The sequence below is a fragment of the Homarus americanus genome, unplaced genomic scaffold, assembly GCF_018991925.1.
Source record: "Homarus americanus isolate GMGI-L3 unplaced genomic scaffold, GMGI_Hamer_2.0 scaffold48354, whole genome shotgun sequence".
NCBI classification, from domain to species: Eukaryota; Metazoa; Arthropoda; class Malacostraca; order Decapoda; family Nephropidae; genus Homarus; species Homarus americanus.
In genome coordinates, this window is record NW_024723833.1 from 5,122,096 (window position 1) to 5,141,380 (window position 19,285).

The following is a 19,285-nucleotide window of genomic DNA, read 5'->3' on the forward strand; positions in this document are numbered from 1 at the left end:
ATCACGTATCTTACAGGTGTCATATCCTCTCAGTTTTACACTCTATCTCACGCAGTTATTTACTCTAATTTGCATTTATTTTATCCTCTTCGCTACTGAATGGCCTGTTAACCGCTTGGGCTGTCGGTTACTTTGTAGTGGATTTCTCCCCTACAAACGCTGTTTGTCAATGGGTAGCCGACCCCGCGAATTCTCCAGTGTATGCCGCGTGGTCTAGGTCAACCAGCGCCGCCTTACATGACGGAGGTCAACTACTAAGCCACGCCTACCTCCGCTATTTAAGACCTGACCTCGTGGTGACCACCCTCTTTCTACTTACATCAACCATCCAGCAACACCTCCTCCTCCTCCGCCTTCCTGGCGGTCCTCGCTCCCGCCGGCGAGCATGGCGACCCACAAGCTGTCCTCTGAGCACCCTCACCAACCAGCTCTCTCTACTCAACGCTTGTAACCATGCTGCCTACCCAGCACCAAGCTGCATTATACATCCAATACAACATGTATACAGAGAGCACATTGTGAGTTTCCTTTCTCCATCCCATCCTGAGTGAACAGCAAACATCCCATTACCCCACAACTTTATCCTCTGCCAATGATGGTAATCGGTCACCGCCACACGCCATTGTTTCGCACTGGCTCCAGAATGTATCTGTACCTACTACCTGCACTAGTATTGGTTTAATTTGGCCTTGAATGAGGTCACACTCGGTGCCATCACAACGTCCTCTGTTCCAAGAATTGAGAACTTGTAGTGGATTCCTCCCCTACAACCGCGGTGTTGCTGACCAGCCGACCCTCTTTGAATTCCCCAGCGTACGCCTCGTGGCCTAGGTCGGTAACCAGCGCTGCCTAACAAAGCGGAGGTCAACTATCAACCCACGCCTTCCCCCGCTATATAAGACCTCACCCCGCCGTGACTTCCCTCTTTCTACCTACAGCCACCAACAAGCAACGCCTCCTCCTCCGCTCCTGCCTGGTGGCCCTCGCTCCCGCCGGCGACTATGCCGCCCTTCAAGCTGCCTGTCCTCCTCTGAGCACCCTCACCAACAAGCTCTCTCCTACACCACGCTTGGACTCACGCTGCCACCCCCCAGCACCAAGCTGCATTGTACATCCAATACAATATGTATACAGAGCACATTGTGAGTTTCCTTTCTCCAACCCATCCTGAGTGTGAACCAATATCTCATAACCCCACAAACTCTCCAAAAAAATTTGCCGTCAATTTTCTGAATGTGTTGCTTCTTTAACACGACAGTAATGTCCTCTGGGGTGTTTATAGACTTCTATTAAGTCACCCCTTACCCGCCTATAGTATAAGCTAGGGCCTAGGAAACTGTAGACGTTTCAATCTCTTTGGGTAATTGAGGCGCCGTACGTAATTCAGGCGCCAATCTGGTGGCCCCCTGGACATTTTCAATCAACTGACAGTTTCTGGCATATGTCGGGGACCAGACGGGGTGACAGTATACACACTGTTGGCAAGTACTGGACAGGTAGTCGGGTGGCTCCAGAATTCTGAACTCAGTCTATGCATTTTGCTTTATCCTTAAAAAGAACCATTAACTATTTTATCGGTTACCCGCAGCTGTAACATGAGTTAAAATGAATATCTGAAAAATGTATTTAGTAAATTATTAACCGATTTGTGCCCGAAGAAACAAATATTCTGTTAAAAAATACAACTGTCGTTATTCTTAAGTACTTAGACCATTCGCTGCGGGAGGTTACCCTAAGCTGAATAAAATCGTCTGGCGGTAGCCAGAATAAAATGGCAAGTGCGTGAAATGCGGGGAAAGGGTTAATCGAGATAGGTTTTAATAAATAAAGAATTCTCTGATCATAACATAAGAATGGAGGAAACTGCAGCGGGCCTATTGGCCCATACTGGGCAGTCCCGTTTACACCCAACCCCTATTGCTCATAAACGTTACTAATGGTTGTAGTTTTCAAGATAGTTACATGAATAACTTCAAGTAGATTTGTATATACTGTATGTTAATCCAATTAATATGTTAGCGCTTTGCCTCAAGTGTTCCGGAGCCATTGTTCTCCAGGTGACAGGAACATCCAATGGTCCCTTATTCTCAAGTCTGTGCGTTAAATTTTTCCTTAACTGGAGATGTGAAAGCGATTCTTGTCAACTCACTTAGGCTATAGCACAATGGTTGTGTCTAAATATGCCTTCAGTATTGCATTATGACTCAAAACTAGAAGCAATATCTTAGCTCTAGCGGTAAAAAAAAAATACATATGAATCTGAAAATCTGGTCCCGGATTATCAAAAAAAAAATTGTGTACGTTTAACTTTAAGACTACGGTACTTCTAGTTTGGTTATAGAAAAATACAATGAGGGGGTTGAGAAAGTAGTCTAAAATTAATTGAAAAAGTATCCGAGCCTCAAAAATTTAGATCCTGGCGATAGTATGCAGAACAAGGACAAAGCTCCATCTCAGGTGTGGGTGAGCTGCCTGGCGGGGCCCTGAGTCATCCCTAGTTCGCCACTGCTCTTGTCTGACGTCACACATCAACAAATAAGGTGCTGGAATACATGTGCTCTGTCATCAACAATAAATAGACACAAGGCGGCCGCGCGATCAGTTCTGTATTTTTTTTCCAATACCTACGATAATACAGCATTTTGTCGGCCCGAATGGACAGTTTTTCACTTGGTAGTGACGTACGAGGGCCAATGCTGTAAATGGAATTTTGCAATCTGAATTGGCAGCTGTAAGACATGAACTGACAAATAAAGTAACAAATGACGTAGGAGACACTGTACTTTGAGTTAGAGCATTCACTCGGACACCCAACGCAGTGAATGTTCGAACTCAAAGTACTATATACGTCCCCTACCTCATTTGTTACTATATATGTCAGTTCATGTTATATATATATATATATATATATATATATATATATATATATATATATATATATATATATATATATATATATATATATATATATATATATATATATATATATAATATCATGGAGCACCTTAGCTATATATAAGGTGCTCCATTGTTTCCCTTTTCCTGTGTGATTTTATCATTTATATATATATATATATATATATATATATATATATATATATATATATATATATATATATATATATATATATATATATATATATATATATATATATATATATATATATATATATATATATTATTTATATATATATATATATATATATATATATATATATATATATATATATATATATATATATATATATATATATATATATATAGAGAGAGAGAGAGAGAGAGAGAGAGAGAGAGCTTAGGTGATGAACCCGTTAAAAGTAAGGGGATGGACTTAAAGGATTTTTTTTGGGGGGGGCCGTGGACAGTAGCTAGTTTATTGTGCACTCCATACCCATCATATCCTACACATACAGTATTTGTCAGTCGATTGGTGTGGCGTCGGGGAAATCCGGCCTGCAACCCCCGGGAGAGATGAGAGGGCAATTGCTGTTCATGCTTCCTTATTGCATGTTTTAACTTCTGCCTCGTGGGCTGGACTGTTTAATATTCCTCCTTGGCATCGATGTCATTGGTAAAACAAGTATCGTTGTTACCTAGATCATTCTGTCTCAATGTGAGGTGCTCTCGTTTCTGCTCTTGTGTGTGAGCAGCAACAGTATTCTTTTCGATTGATTCAGGCATGGTGGAATAACACAACTTGATCGTATTCATCTATGACCGAGGGGCTCTTATAACAGGTACCACTGGCGTGAAACATGAGTGTAGACTAGAGGCAGAGTGCAGGAAGCACTGGTGGGGTGCCAGGCACTGTCAAATAGAAAATTTGACACTCACTAATGCCATTTTACTCCTGGTAATACCGCAATGACTGATGTAAGGTCACTTCATGTAAAGTCACTTCGCATTACACAATTATCAACAACTCATTGTATCACACCATAACACTATATTTTTCCTATATCTATACAACTGGGTTATGGTAGTTATACATTCCACATTTATAGGGTCTTAGTACTGAGATACACAAAATAACGTCTCACAACTAAACTACGCTTCATACACGCCAAAAGCCAGGTCAAGTCAATAGAATGCAAGGGTGTGTGACCAATGATAAAATACTAGTTATTAGTCCTTGTGTGTGACCAACCCTACAATGCCTGCATCAACTCTCGACTACAAGGAAACAGCAGTGTGTGCCTGAGTAATCATGACATTATTATTATTATTATTGTTGTTGCTGGTGACATTATTATTATTATTATTACTGTTGTTGTTAATCATGATACGATTATTATTATTGTTGTTAATGATGATATTATTATTATTACAGCATTGCACAGTATTTATAGCTCGATAGGTCCAGCATGGTAGTTGTTGATAGTTGGGCTGTGAGGGTGGGGAACTTTTAGGTAGGTTGAAGGTACCAATTAAGGATCAAGGCAGAGTTGGTGCAGAAAAGAAAAATCCGACGAGCTAGGAAAATCATCTGTCAGTAAATCAGTTGTGAACTCTTAGAACAATCTGCCAGAAAGTGTTGTGACGGCACCGAGTGTGAGTTCTTTCAAGACCAGATTTGACCAACACTGGAGCAGGTTCAGGTACATTCAGGAGACGGTGCATGCCTATTACCTGCCAACAGTACGTAACAGAGAGCCAGTACATGACTAGTACTTGCCAACAGAGCGTAACAGAGAACCAGTGCATGACTAGTACTTGCCAACAGTGCGTGACAGAGACGTGACCGATCGCCCAAGCGGCTAACGAGCCGATCAGTGGTGAAGAGGATAAAAGTAAGAATCACTCAAGAGACATTCAGAGAGCTGATTAATCCAGCTAAAAAGAATTTCGTAGGGTGATTCCCAAAATTCAAGCGTTTTTTCCTAAATGATAAATGAAATGATTTCATAGTAAAGTGGTAGAGATTTTCTACTTATTTGTGTTACTTAGGTGCTATATATTTGTTACTTAATCGTATTTCCTTATGTTACTTGGGTATTTTATTACTTTTTATGTTACTTTGGTTCATTTTCTTCTTACTTATGTTAAATAGGTGTACTGTATTTGTCCTTACTTGTGTTAATTAGGTGTATAGCCTACTAATGATACATACTGTAGGTGTAATTCTTACCTTTTTTACTTGTGTGTAATGCACGAAGGCTTCAATCTTATTCCAGTGGGCTATATCTTCTCGTTTCAATTTGAGTTAACCAATGACTTGTGATTTGACATACTCCCTTCAGGGAAATAATTTGTAATCCAAATCTTCTGTATATTGTTAAAATATCAACCAATCAGTACCATCCTCAGGTCTGAGGGTTGGCGACCATGGCTACCACTCTAAACACTTACAGTGCGCTCTCAGATAGATATTTATTCAGTAAATCGTCATACTCATTTATAATTGGTTCAGCACGTACTTTAAGTACAGTTGACAATGCAGTTATACACTTCAGTATGTTTATAGACTATGCAGTTATGCAGATCAGCATGTATTTAGACAATGCAGCTATACAGTTTAGTGTGTATACAGATCAGCTCAGTGCAGTTGTACAGTTCAGTACAATGCAGTTGTACAGTTCAGTACAATGCAGTTGTAAAGTTCAGTACAATGCAGTTGTAAAGTTCAGTACAATGCAGTTGTACAGTTCAGTACAATGCAGTTGTACAGTTCAGTCTGTATAGAGACAATTCAGTTTTACATATCGGAATGTATACAGACAATGCATGCATTTATATAATTCAGGATGTTTATAGACAGCGAAGGTATATAATTCAATAAATATACACAATTCAGGTACACAAACAATGTACTTTGTGTGGGTTTTACAAACAGTTTGTAAAAAAAAAAAATTTAAACAATATAAGGGCCATTAATTTCACAACGAGAAAAAGGCTGCTGAAGTGCTATGTATGGTTAGTACTATTGTACTTGTATGGTCAGTTCTGTTGTAGGATCAGTAGTGTTTGTTGTATGGTCACTACTGTTTTGTGGTCAATAGTTGTATAGTCAGTACTGTTGTAGGGTCAGTACTGTTGTAGGGTTAGTATTGTTGTATAGTTAGTACTGTTGTATGGTTTGTACTGTTATTTGATCAGTAATGTTGTAGTCAATAATCTTGTAAGGTCAGTACAGTTGTATGGTTAGTACTGCTGTATGGTCAGTAGTTGTATGGTTAGCACTATTGTATGGTCATTACTGTGGTATGGGTTAAATGAGTGGATATTGTCAGCAGACTCCAGAAAGAAGTTAGAGACCTTCGAAATGTGGTACTGTAACAGATGCTAAATCAAGTTACACTGATAGGATATAAAAATATTAATGGGCAAAAAATTGTGGCCAGGGCTAGGGGAAGACGGATGAATAAAATTAAAAGCTGTGGTCCCAGAGAGATGCTGATTCTGGGAGGATTGGTAAAAACAATCCGAAAACTCTTACTAGAGAAGCTTAGTCGCCAATCTTCAGACATAAGGATGGCACTTAGATGATTGACGTTCCCTAAAAATTTTGTTTTGAAGTTTCCCGCTTACGAGTGATATTTAAAACAATAGATCTTATAAGAAAAAATCCTTGTTCGTTTAATCTTGCTAACTCCTTATTCTGTAAGGTATATTTATACCTATTATTGGCTTAAAAACCAAAATACGCTGTTTTTTTGTTTTAATAATAATAAACTAGAGTAAATTCAGTCACTTATATTTTCTGTTCTCTCCTCTGATTGGCTGTTGTCCATTTTCTGTTTAGAACCTCACCAATTTCCAGCGGCGAGTGTAGTCGATAACACCTACCCACCTGCGACCATTTAAATGTGAATCAGCTAATGAAGTGGGTGCAGCTTATATACTTCACTGTCAATTACAATAACTAAGGATAAAAGTTGATAAGAATGAAGTGGAGGGCAAAATAATAACAAGAACATAAAGATTGGAGACTATATTGTGTGATCAGTGGAAGGAATTATACTCGCCGGGTCAGATTTGAATAGTATCGTGAGACTTAGGGCCGGTGGTGGAGTGCGCTTTTGGATTTTGACATTTTAAAAGAATACTGCTGGTCCTGGCGTAATCATGAAAATGGAAGAAGTTAATGTGGGCGGTCTAGGTGTTGGTGTTACGGTGGATATCCAGAGAACAGATGGTAAGTATAAGTAATATCATATTGGATGCTTTGTTGAGAAAGGCTCTTGTTATTCTGGTTTATGTCAGACGAGACGAGTAAAGCGAGGTGATGTGTAACGTTTGTTCACTCGCCTCAAATCAATTAACAACTAGTTTGAAGTTAATTTTCTCTTTATTTTATGAGCAACATGAACTTCTGGAGATCTAATAAATGCCCCCCAAAAAGCAGACATTTTGTAACTCAGTTTGAGCTACAAAACGAAATTAAACATGATGGAAATCCTTTTTTTTTTGTAACATAACGAAATTATTTTCATTATAGAACTGTTATTTTGGTAATTATATAGGACTAACCAGTTACCGAAATTTATTGAAAAAAATTATGAAAACACCGGATTTTCACTGTTAATATTAGTGGAAACTTGTAGTTTGTGGAAATATGTTAAAAATTGGATATTTTAAAAATAAACGTTACTTAAAAAAATGTGGGTATGAAAAACAGACCTAGCCATCCTAACCAAACAAACCTACCTACCTACCTACCTAACCTTACCTAACTTCCTTACCGAGCCCTGCTGGAACCCCTGGTATATTAAACAGAAAAAAAAACTTACTATAATATGGTGAAATTTGCTGTTCACCCTGGGCGGTGGAGTGATTTACTGTGTTGGTGGGTTCCACAATAAATGATTATCATGTCAGAACTCGCTGATGAAAATGTTATAAGAAAATACAGTAATAAAAATAACTCGCTGGCGGGCTAGTCCTATATATTCACCGTTATTTTTAATAAAGCTTCAGTGTGTTTGAAAATTTGGTTAAAGATCCGATGATACATGGTGATGAGTTTGATGCAGTACTCGGGGAGGGACGCATTCTGGCAATGTGAACCTCAACTTTGTTATGAGATATTTATTCAGTAAAATTGTCAGCAAAGTGTACATTGATTCAGCTTGCATAGAAACAATGCAGGTATACAAAATACAGTACAGTATATTATTTCAGGCATGTAGTGAATTTTAGGATTTTAAGTTGAGTGAGGTTGAAATTATGGTTTCCGGTGGTCTTTGATGTGTTTTGAACGACTTCCAAATAGGTGCAGGACCGAAACGATAATTTTACCCAAAATACACACAGTGCATGTTTACAAAATGGCACAGGATATACGTATGGCAGCCGTATGAGTAACGCCAGTATCTATTGGTACAGCAGCCTAATAAGCATGTATGGTGGGCAGACTGTACATGGTAGTTAGTAAGATGGCCTTTCTGACTTACCTAACCATACCTAACATAATGTAGCATAACTTGACCATTAACAACGCAGTCCGTAATTTTTGGCATACAGCTGCTGTATCTATCAACTACGATACAAAATATGAAAATTTCTGCTGTGGAAAAAACAAATTAACAAAATCCAACAACTGGTGGTAGTACTGTTCTCAGACATTACTCTAAATACATAGACTGCAGGTATACAAAGGTGAATAAAAAAAATCAATCCAGGATTATCCAACAAAGCCATCAGGTTCTTATATCCAATAGTGTTTTACTTATGTTAGAAGACTAATCACTAACTCAGGTTTACTCTACAAAGCAGGTTTAGTGAAATTTCATAAGATGTTTAAGAACTGCTAAAAGTTTACGGTATTGCATTTATTGCCACCAACCAAATCTCGGGAATTTTATATTTTTGTAATCACTAGTTCAGATACTTCTAAAACGCTTTTCTTCTACTGTATTGTGTTTCCCTCGCAAATGACCTATAATATGTCAACCCTGGTCAGGAGGTTAGGTTAAATCGTTTGCGAGGGAAACGTCAAAGAAGATAATCGATTCCTAACTAAAAAAAAAGAATCCAGGTGATAATGGTAAAACAAATCCGAAATACCTATTAGGTGGGATGAAAACGAATATTAACCGAGCCTTAATTTTATTGTACAAGTACTGTACAGGTATCACAGTTCTTTTATAATGCAAAATGAACCAGTCAACCTATACAGTATATACCCTCATACCTTACCAAACGGTATTGATTAATTGGGTTAGTTCACTTTGTTAGATACAGTACTTTAGGTTGGGTTTAGGTAGTTGTTTTGCCTGTTTTAAAGGAACGGCTTCATAGTAAAGCTTCCAAGACATAACCTTGTTGACAAGAAGAGAGGTGGTTATAGTTGGGGACTCAAAGGACTTTATAGAATTCTTTCATATTTTTTCACAGGTGTTTGGATGATGTTAAGTACAGGAGAGGTAATAAAATGGTATTACTGTATTGCATTTCCGCACACAACATTCCTACCCCTCATCTACAATATTATCATATTCGAATAAGACGTCTAATTATAAGATAATTTTCTTCGATTACATAACCATCGCAAATGTATAATAGAGATAGCGTATCGAAAATTTTCTCTTATTTACTTCCAATATCGCCTACCTCACCTCCCCCACTGCATGTCTCCTTCATAAATCATCACACGCATGCGTTCCCATACACGTTACGCAGCCAATCAAAAGCGTATTTGGGGGGGGGGGGGCAACCAATTTAAATTATTTGTGGTTTATTTTGCGGTATTTTTGGCCCAATCAAATTCGATTTTTATTTTGGGTCTCATATTTTGAAATTCAAATTCATTTTCGACCATGGAAGTCTGCGATGGGTGTCACTTCAATTATATGGAGCTGATTGCGAGTTTTTGGGGAAAAAAAATGAAACTATAGCATTTTTTCAATCTCGTGGTGTTCTCCCGACCTCAGTAAAGTGTCGTAAGTACAAGAACGAATGTAAATATCGTCAAGACCAACATATGTGGCATTGCGGTAACTCCAACGACAAACGAGAACCAGGCCAATAAGGTAAGAAATAAGTGATTCCATCATATGGTGAGAGTCAGTTAGCTAGGTTAGGTTAGTTCAGGTTTATGTTTTTCTTGTTTTTTTTTGTATTTTGCATTCGCTTAGCCATAAAGTTTGTCGGAAAAGACCCCCCCCCCCGATCTAAACACATATAAATACACTCCAAAAACATATTTTTGACTAACAGAGTTGTGTGCACTTATGCAAATTTATCATAATTATATGACCACTTTTTCCAGTAATGTAATTAAAAAAAATTTTTTTCATGTCCACAGTCATACATCACCTGGGTTAGAAGATTAGGTTGTCAATTATGAAGGAAATGTCATAGAAAAGTGTCTTAGAATTGTCTAAACTATTGATTGCAAAGATAAAAATTCTGAGATTCCGGTTTTGTCCAAAAGTAATAATTTACCATCACCTGTAGTGGGCAGAGCATGAAAGATGAGGTAAGTAAAGGGCAAAACTGCGAAAAACTGATCCTATGACAGTAATTTCATTATCTGTGTGCTTTGCAGTCGTCTTTTTAGTGGAAGAAGTAAATTGTCACATTTCTGCCGATCTTTCTTCCCTGGCTTTGTGTGTTCGTGTCTTGTCGTATACTATAAATTTGTTATTTCATTAGTTGTAAACATTGGGGTTTTTATTAATACTGTAAATATTAGCTTGGTTGTCTTTGTTTTCAATGTTAAAGGCTTCACTTTCCTGGTTTTCTTGTTTACCGCCTGCTCAAATCTCCGCCCCCTTTTTTCTTGTAGCGTAAATGGTTCTTGAACCTATTCTACAGTATGTATAAAGGTTAAGATTCATATTCATATAGCAGTTGGATTTGAATCCCATATGGGTTTGCATACATAACCAATTTCTTTTGAGTATTATTGGATTCTAAGTGAATTGTATCTGTGTTTGTATACTATACGTATTGTTCTGCTTCAAGGAGGACTGATGGGGAAGCTAGCCATCTTGTTTTTCACTGGCATTGTCGTGTCATGTTCTGTATTGTAAGTTACTGTATTTGCTTGTGGAGGATGAAGACCGTCTCCAAGAATTTGGGAGGATGTGCAAGTGTTCAAAATGCACCAGAGCACCGATAGTGGAGAATTATGAGTTTCAGTGCAACAACCGATCATAATCTTATGTCCACAAAAGGCATGAAATTACACAATGCCACATTAAGAAAAGTGCTTTCATTGGTACCAGTACTGGATATCAAAGTACTAGGCAAGCTCTTTCTGCTTGATATGCCAGGGGGTCTGGGGGCTCTTGTTAGGATGTTAGGTCTGGCTCTGTTAGGTTCTATTCATTGTTGTTTCCATATTCGTGTTTAGGGCTGTATTCACAGTCGTTACATCACCTGACTGATTGGGGGCACTGCCCTGTGTATTTTTGAAATGCTTACAGACCTGAAGGTATTTCCGGTGGATCGGGTTTCCTATCGGAATCATTGGAACAATTCATTGGGAGTGGGTAACCTCTTATGGCAGTCCTGATGAATATGAAAACTTTTCACCCTTAAAAATATTATTTACTGTATAGAATACTGTATATTCAAAACTGATAGAAAATGAGTTTGTTGGTGACAGTCTTGTTTCCATATAGATACAAAGATTCAGTTATTTACAGGTGTTAAATAATCTTGGCTGACCATGTGCATACTACCGTGGGTAGTAGGTATTAGGCAGCTACCAAACAGGGAGGTACTACCGCCTGGGAAGATATTGGAAGCATAATGTGTTGTCTATGGTAGACCCTGCTGCCACATGGCATCACGAAAATTGTGACCAAGTCCCAGGTTGCTGATCTGACTTTCTGCCTCATTTACACACAATTGCAGGGTCTCAATTGTTTCTCTTACTATTGATAACACAACATACATATATTGTTTCTCACTTGATTTTTTTCAATTTGTATTTCTTTATTATTATTATTATTATTATTATTATTATTATTATTATTATTATTATTATTATTACTACATTTTTGCCCCCTAGGCCCCGATGTGGGTCAGTGACTTGTGCCTGGGTGGGCAAATCCCCGAAAAAAAATCACGCCAACATCTACTTGTAGAGTGTATCTACAAGCAGATGTTGCTGTATAATTAGCAATCAGGGATAATGCCATCATTATGTACTCATAAATTTTGCATGTTTATGTGCACAATAATCTATTACCAGAAACTTAAAAAATACCAGGTAATACTTTAAAAGAGGTGTGCTGGTTAACTAATAACATTGGGAAACTTTTCAATAAAAATATTTTAACTTTGCACACCAGATTAATGCATTTCTATGCATTCTAAATAACATTTCTTCCATAGCACACATTCGTTAAATTAGTTTCAAGGCCGCTACTCAACAGTCTACAGGTTAATAGCAGTGCCAGTAATATCTAGTACCCCTTCATGTTGCCAGGATATAAGATTCTGGGAGGAATTATTGAAAAGGATGATTTGGGTCCAAGTAAAATATATAAACAAAACAGTAGCAAGCACAAAGCACCAAGATTAACGGTGCTTAATATCAACCCTTTTCATCCTCATCACAAAGGAAACAGCTATACAGTATTCAAATCCCTATCAATTATTTTTAAGTGGCACTTTGCAGCTGAGAACCAAATGGGTATAAGGATCATTAACAAAAATGAAGTAAAGCAGAATGTAATACAGGGTATTAACATCCTGAAACATTAAATCAAGTGCCATTTGTTTACATGTGACAGCTGACTTGTTGCACATCAAACATTGGCCATCCCAGTGTGGCTAACACCAGGTGAAATATGACCTTCACAAACACCAGAGAATAATAATTCCCATACCCCATGAATATACTTTTAACAATACATGCATAGTATTTTTTAATGTTTGAGGGAAATAATATTGGGTACGCGACGCCTAGGTTGTGGGAACAGTAGGTTATCCTGTAAATTTTGCGCATACTGTATGAGTAGCCCAAAGCATATTCTTCAATAAGTTCTCACTGCACGAGCTTTGGGTTCCTGGTGGTTGAGCATGTCGACTGTGAATACAGGCCTTAGTACTGTATCATGCAAATAGCATCCCCAGAAATTTTGGTGCAATTCCATAGTCCATCAGGTGCTAACCGTCTCCTCCACCATTATCGATGAAGCTTTCATAGAAACTTAACCCCTTGTTTGCAGGGGGTCTCATTGCCAAATAAAATCATCTGGCATGAGCCAAATATTAAAAGTGGCATCCCATAGGAGTAGTTTGTCAGTACAGCATAGTTATGTATACAGTACGGTACTGTACTGTACATACCCGGTACAGTACTTTACATAGCAGAGTGAACAGTGCATGCCTACTGTAGGCTAGTGTGTAGGGGGTGTATGTATAGTATACACTGCCTGTACAATCCCTCCTTCATGGAGGGAAAGGGGGTGTGACAGCAACACCTGCTACAGTAGATGGTGCAGTACAAAGGCAGGCTATCCTGTGTCATCATATCACTATTTGGCCTACTTGCATCACAAGCTTAAGATGACATGATGTGCTGGTGAGTGCAGTATAATTTTAGTGTATACAGTAGGGTTTTTATTTTATTTATTTTTTAATACAATACTGTACCTGTATACATACTGTGTATGTACATTAGTGTTTGCATCAATAAATACAGTACCATTGTGTCTTTCCGACTGCAGTTAAGCCTCCATAGCAATGGTACTCCGTGCCAATACCCGGGAAAAATCTGTAGATGTGTGATTTTTTCCGGGGATAAGAGAATTCGTCTCCATACCCGGAAATCTCTCAAACCCAGAAATACTCTGCAAATACTGTACCTGTATATTCTAACTTCATTATTTTCTAATACATTTAATGTGTTGTCATTCTTCTGCATATACCATGTACTATACAGTACTGTAACATTCCTCAAACTCGGTGAACACAAGTAGTCTCATCACTCGCATCACCATCCAATTACTGTACTATACCGTATTGTGCATTTACTCGTGTAATAATACAGGTGAAAAATTAGATAAAATAAAATTATTGTAGCTGCTTAAATTTCATAATGTATTTTGTAACTGATTTTCAGTTGATTCAGTTATTTAAATTTCATCACAAGTCAATATTAAGCATTACGGTACCATGCATTTTCCCCACTAGGATGAGATTATTTAGTCCATTTAAAGCTATACAGTACAGTCACCCAAAAAAGTCCTGTTGCGAACCATGAACCCCGAGATTCAGACTCTTGAATCCGAAGCATTTATGGACAGAATAATGTATCGGTGTCTACTGCTTCGGGTTCACGAGTCTGAATCGTGGTTCGTGACAGGACTTTTTTGGGTAACTGTACATGTACTATACTTAGAATGTACTGTATATACAGTATTTCGTATTCTAACAATAGTGAGTGCCAACTTAATAAATGTAGATGTCCCCTGCATAAGAGTACATTGTGGTAGCCCCTGTATACATTGAGGCTGTGTTCGCTGTATACATTGAGGCTGTGTCCACTGTATACATTGTGGCTGTGCCCCCTGTATACATCGAGGCTGTGCCCCCTGTATACATCGAGGCTGTGCCCCCTGTATACATCGAGGCTGTGTCCGCTGTATACATTGTGGCTGTGCCCCCTGTATACATTGAGGCTGTGTCTGCTGTATACAATGTGGCTGTGCCCCCTGTATACATTGAGGCTGTGTCCGCTGTATACAATGTGGCCGTGCCCCCTGTATACATTGAGGCTGTGTCCGCTGTATACATTGTGGCTGTGCCCCCTGTATACACAGGGGCACGCCTCCCCACATCGAGGCTGTGTCCGCTGTATACATTGTGGCTGTGTCCGCTGTATACATTGTGGCTGTGTCCCTGTATACACATTGTGGCTGTACCGGCTTGTATACATTGTGGCTGTGTCCCTGTATACATTGTGGCTGTGTCCGGTGAAACATTGTGGCTGTGTCCACACATTGTACAGCCGCTGTATACATTGTCGCCCCCTATACATTGAGGCTGTGTCCACTGTATACAATGTAGCTGTTCCCCATACATCGTGAGGCTGTCCGCTGTATACATTGCGTGCCCTGGATACATTGTGGTTGTGTCCCTGATACATTTGGTTGTGTCCCTGTATACATTGAGGCTGTGCCCCACATTGAGGCTGTGTCCGCTGTATACAATGTGGCTGTGTCCGCTGTATACAATGTGCCCCCTGTATACACTAGTACAGTCCTGATGGTTGTGGCTTGTCCCTGGATACATTGTGGTTGTGTCCTGGACATTGTGGTTGTGTCCCTGGATACATTGTATGTGCCCCTACATTGTGGTTGTGTCCCCTGGGTACATTGTGGTTGTGTCCCTGGGTACATTTAGGTTGTGTCCCCTGGATACATTTGGTTGTGTCCCCTGGATACATTGTGGTTGTGTCCCCTGGGTACATTGTTTGTGCCCCTGTATACATTGTGGTTGTGTCCTGGCACATTGTGGTTGTGTCCCCTGTACATTGTGGTTGTGTCCTGGATACAGTGTGGTTGTGTCCCCTGGGTACATTGTGGTTGTGTCCTGGTACATTGTGGTTGTGTCCCTGGGTACATTGTGGTTGTGGCCCTGGGTACATTGTGGTTGTGTCCTGGGTACATTGTGGTTGTGTCCTGTACATTTGGTTGTGCCCCTGGTACATTGTGGTTGTGTCCCCTGGGTACATTGTGGTTGTGTCCCTGGGTACATTGTGGTTGTGGCCCTGGTACATTGTGGGTCCTGGGTACATTGTGGTTGTGTCCCCTGGGAACATTGTGGTTGTGTCCTGGGTACATTGTGGTTTGGCCCTGACATTGTGGTTAGTCCCCTGGGCACATTGTGGTTGTGTCCCCTGGGTACATTGTGGTTGTGTCCCCTGGGTACATTGTGGTTGTGTCCCCTGGGTACATTGTGGTTGTGTCCTGGGTACATTGTGTTGTGTCCCCTGGGTACATTGTGGTGTGGCCCTGACATTTGGCGGCCCTGGGTACATTGGGGTCCTGGCACATTGTGTAGGCCCCTGGGCACATGTGGTTGTGGGCCCCTGGGTACATTGTGGCTAGCCCCGGTACATTGTGGTTTGGCCCTGGTACATTAGGTTGTGTCCCCTGGGTACATTGTGGTTGTGTCCCCCGGTCATTGTGGTTGTGTCCCCTGTACATTGTGGTTGTGTCCCCTGTACATTGTGGTTGTGTCCCTGGGTACACTGGTTGTGGCCCCTGGTACATTGTGGTTGTCCCCTGTACATTGTGGTTGTGTCCTGGTACATTGTGGTTGTGTCCCTGGGTACATTGTGGTTGTGTCCCCTGTACATTGTGGTTGTGTCCTGGATACATTGTGGTTGTGTCCCTGATACATTGTGGTTGTGTCCTGGATACATTGTGGTTGTGTCCCTGGATACATTGTGGTTGTGTCCCTGGATTACATTGTGGTGCCCTGACATTGTGGTTGTGGCCCCTGGATACAGGTTGTGGCCCCTGGATACATTGTGGTTGTGTCCCCTGGATACTTGTGGTTGTGTCCCTGTACACAGGTTGTGTCCCCTGGATACATTGTGGTTGTGTCCCCTGGATACATTGTGGTTGTGTCCTGACATTGTGGTTGTGGCCCTGGATACATTGTGGTTGTGTCCCTGATACATTGTGGTTGTGTCCCTGGATACATTGTGGTTGTGTCCCTGGATACATTGTGGTTGTGTCCCATACTGTGGTTGTGGCCCTGGATACAGGTTGTGTCCCTGGATACATTGTGGTTGTGTCCCTGGATACATTGTGGTTGTGGCCCTGGATACATTGTGGTTGTGGCCCCTGGGTACATTGTGGTTGTGGCCCCTGGATACATTGTGCGTGGGCCTCACAGATGTGGTGTGGCTGTCTCTCTCATGGATATAGTGTGGGGTTGTATCAGGGTCATGAATGCAGTATGGACGTCTCGTGAATGCACTGTTGGCGTGCCATAGATGCATTGTGGGCAGAAATACTGTCATGCCTTGTTTATCTCATCTGTATTTTTTCATGGGTCATTGACGAACTGTTGTTCTGAGACACCAGTTTATTAATTCAGTCTGTGTAGAAGAAAACCGAGTGCTATTTAGACTAATTAAGTGCCCACTTTAGGAGTTCTGCCCTAGAACTTGTGTTTTACCTCGAGCTGTGTTCAGTCGGACTGATAACAAAACTATGTGTATGAAAGGCTCAATCTAGAGCAAAACTACTTGTATCAGGTATTAATTTATTGATTTTATTTTCAAGTTTAGCCCAAAAAAATAAGTATAGCATTTTATTAGAAGATTTCGGTGAAGATTTATGATTTGAATATTTGAAGAATCTGATTTGAATTGATGGACCTTAGTGACGTGTGTTGGAAAACGTCTAGTAACCCTGCCTGGATTATTGCGTATTTCTACGAACCCCGTCCTTGTTCTTATTCCAAACTGATTTCCCCCACTGTACCACCAATACCCTCCTTCATTTAATTAACCCCCCTTATCCCCCTGTTCCACCGGAAAACAATGTTGAAAGTTACAGGCCAGTTTACAGATCCTCGTACCCAATTCTGATGTGCAAGTTTTATTGGTCTATTTGCATCTTGGTCACACTAGCCACCCACCTTCCTTAATTCTTGTAAGGAAACACTTATGAAAGTGATGAAACTTTGTGTAGCACTGAACAGCTCATTCATTCCATTACCTACACGTCCTACAGTATAGATTATACACTGACATCACAGTACAGTATGAAGTTAGTCTAAGGCAAGTGATGGTGTATGTTTGTAGTGGTGACCTCATTGTATCTACATCAGCATGAAGTTAGATGCGGCTCTTCCCACTCTTGGCATTGGGCGTAGACATACATGGGGCGCGGGCGGTGGTGGAGGAGATACTGGATCCAACAGGGCGGGGTCCTGCTGCTGTTCAAGGGCACCATGAGCTCCTCCACAACCACCAATACCTGTCTTGAAACTGAAAGTTGTTCGGTTGTTGGGTTTTATGTAATGTTCAAAGCAGTGATGTTCGCGCCAATAGTTTGTATTTATATTTATCGTTTGTGCAAGGCATTTACTCTTGGGGTTTTCTTGTTTTAGTGAAGATTGTGTTAAAATTGTTGCGGGCATTCACTATTGATATTTTGTTAAATATTTTAACTCATAAATAGTCTGATATGTGGGTGTCCATTGTATTAAAGTTTGTTGTAATCAGATCGATGTGGTTGATGAAGTATTAGATAACTGAGGAGTGATTGAAAGGTGTCAAAATACTGGTGGCGAGTGTGGCGGTGAGTCATATGATAGCCCGAGGTTCATGAAGCCTCGTGAGAAACAGGTTGCATAGGTGTCGTGTGGATGGATGGTTGCAAAAGTTACCACTTTGGGTTATATATGTCTAGTTGATTATGTATGTACATGTACTGTATAAATGATGGTTTGTTGACCCATGCTCCAAGGGTCACCTTGCAGAGGCAGGTATCGGTGGTATTGATGAACTAGGAAGAGACAGACTGTAGTGTGTCGTGAGAGTTCCAGGCATGACTCACCACCTGCCGGCCTTAGTCACCATCACCGCAGCAATCTAGGCTGCCGCCGCCTCCGTCGTCACTCTCCTTCCTTGGGCTCCTCCTCCCTCTTAGCTCCTCCACACAAGGAGACCGTGCACGTAGTTCTATTGTGTCATCCACGAATACACAGGTGTCGCCTGTAGCCATCGCTCTTGTTTTTTTTTGGTGCTCACACAACTAGGCCAAATAACGCGTGGTCTCAAAATTGTCCCCTTTGATTCATATCAACCTTTTCTAACATATTTTTTCTATACCTTATATTATACGGGTATCTTTACCTCTTTACCCTTGTTTTTTGTTATTTTGTCTTCCTTGTTCTCACTCTTCACCTATTCACCTGTTACTCTCACCTATTCACCCCTTACTCTTGACCTCTCGACTCTTTTCATTTGTCCCAGTAATAATCGACTGAACGCTCTTCCGCCTTGCCACCCTCATCCTCCTCCAGGTCTCGCAACGCTTGCACCACCTGGCCGTTCTATCCCAGTACTCCTACCTCAGTCACGGATATCACTGTGGAGTTAGTGGCGTCCTTTGGGTTTTTGTAGTGTCGCGTGGTTTGATATACAATAATATACGTCATACAGACGCAACGGAAGACCATGCCGTGAGAAGATATATTAGTCTTGTGATACAATTTTGGTCGTATTATCGGGAACCATATGTACAACGAAACATCGTCATCTCCACTCGACTTTAATACACTGTGACGCCAAGATGGGGAATTCTCCAAGTAAAGACGCGAACAAGAAAAGAAACGGCAACAATTCAAAAGATGGCTG

General features: G+C 40.3%; 1 protein-coding gene across 7 annotated transcripts in view; it reads left to right on the plus strand.

Moving 5' to 3' along the window:
* The first annotated feature begins 6,788 nt into the window (after positions 1 to 6,788).
* The window catches only part of LOC121863768 (kinesin-like protein KIF2A), a 149,875-nt gene continuing 137,378 nt past the window's right edge, over positions 6,789 to 19,285 (plus strand). For 3 of the 7 annotated variants that reach the window (XR_006088455.1, XR_006088456.1, XM_042362552.1), the window contains exon 1: positions 19,096 to 19,285. This exon is cut by the window's right edge and continues 432 nt beyond it. Coding sequence is in view for 5 of the 7 variants with exons in the window: in XM_042362552.1 (XP_042218486.1) it covers positions 19,279 to 19,285 (7 nt within the window). In the remaining 2 variants the exon portion in view is untranslated. Of the gene's footprint in view, positions 7,136 to 19,095 lie in introns of those variants that run through there. The other 4 variants (XM_042362556.1, XM_042362553.1, XM_042362554.1 and 1 more) reach the window with 4 other exon arrangements.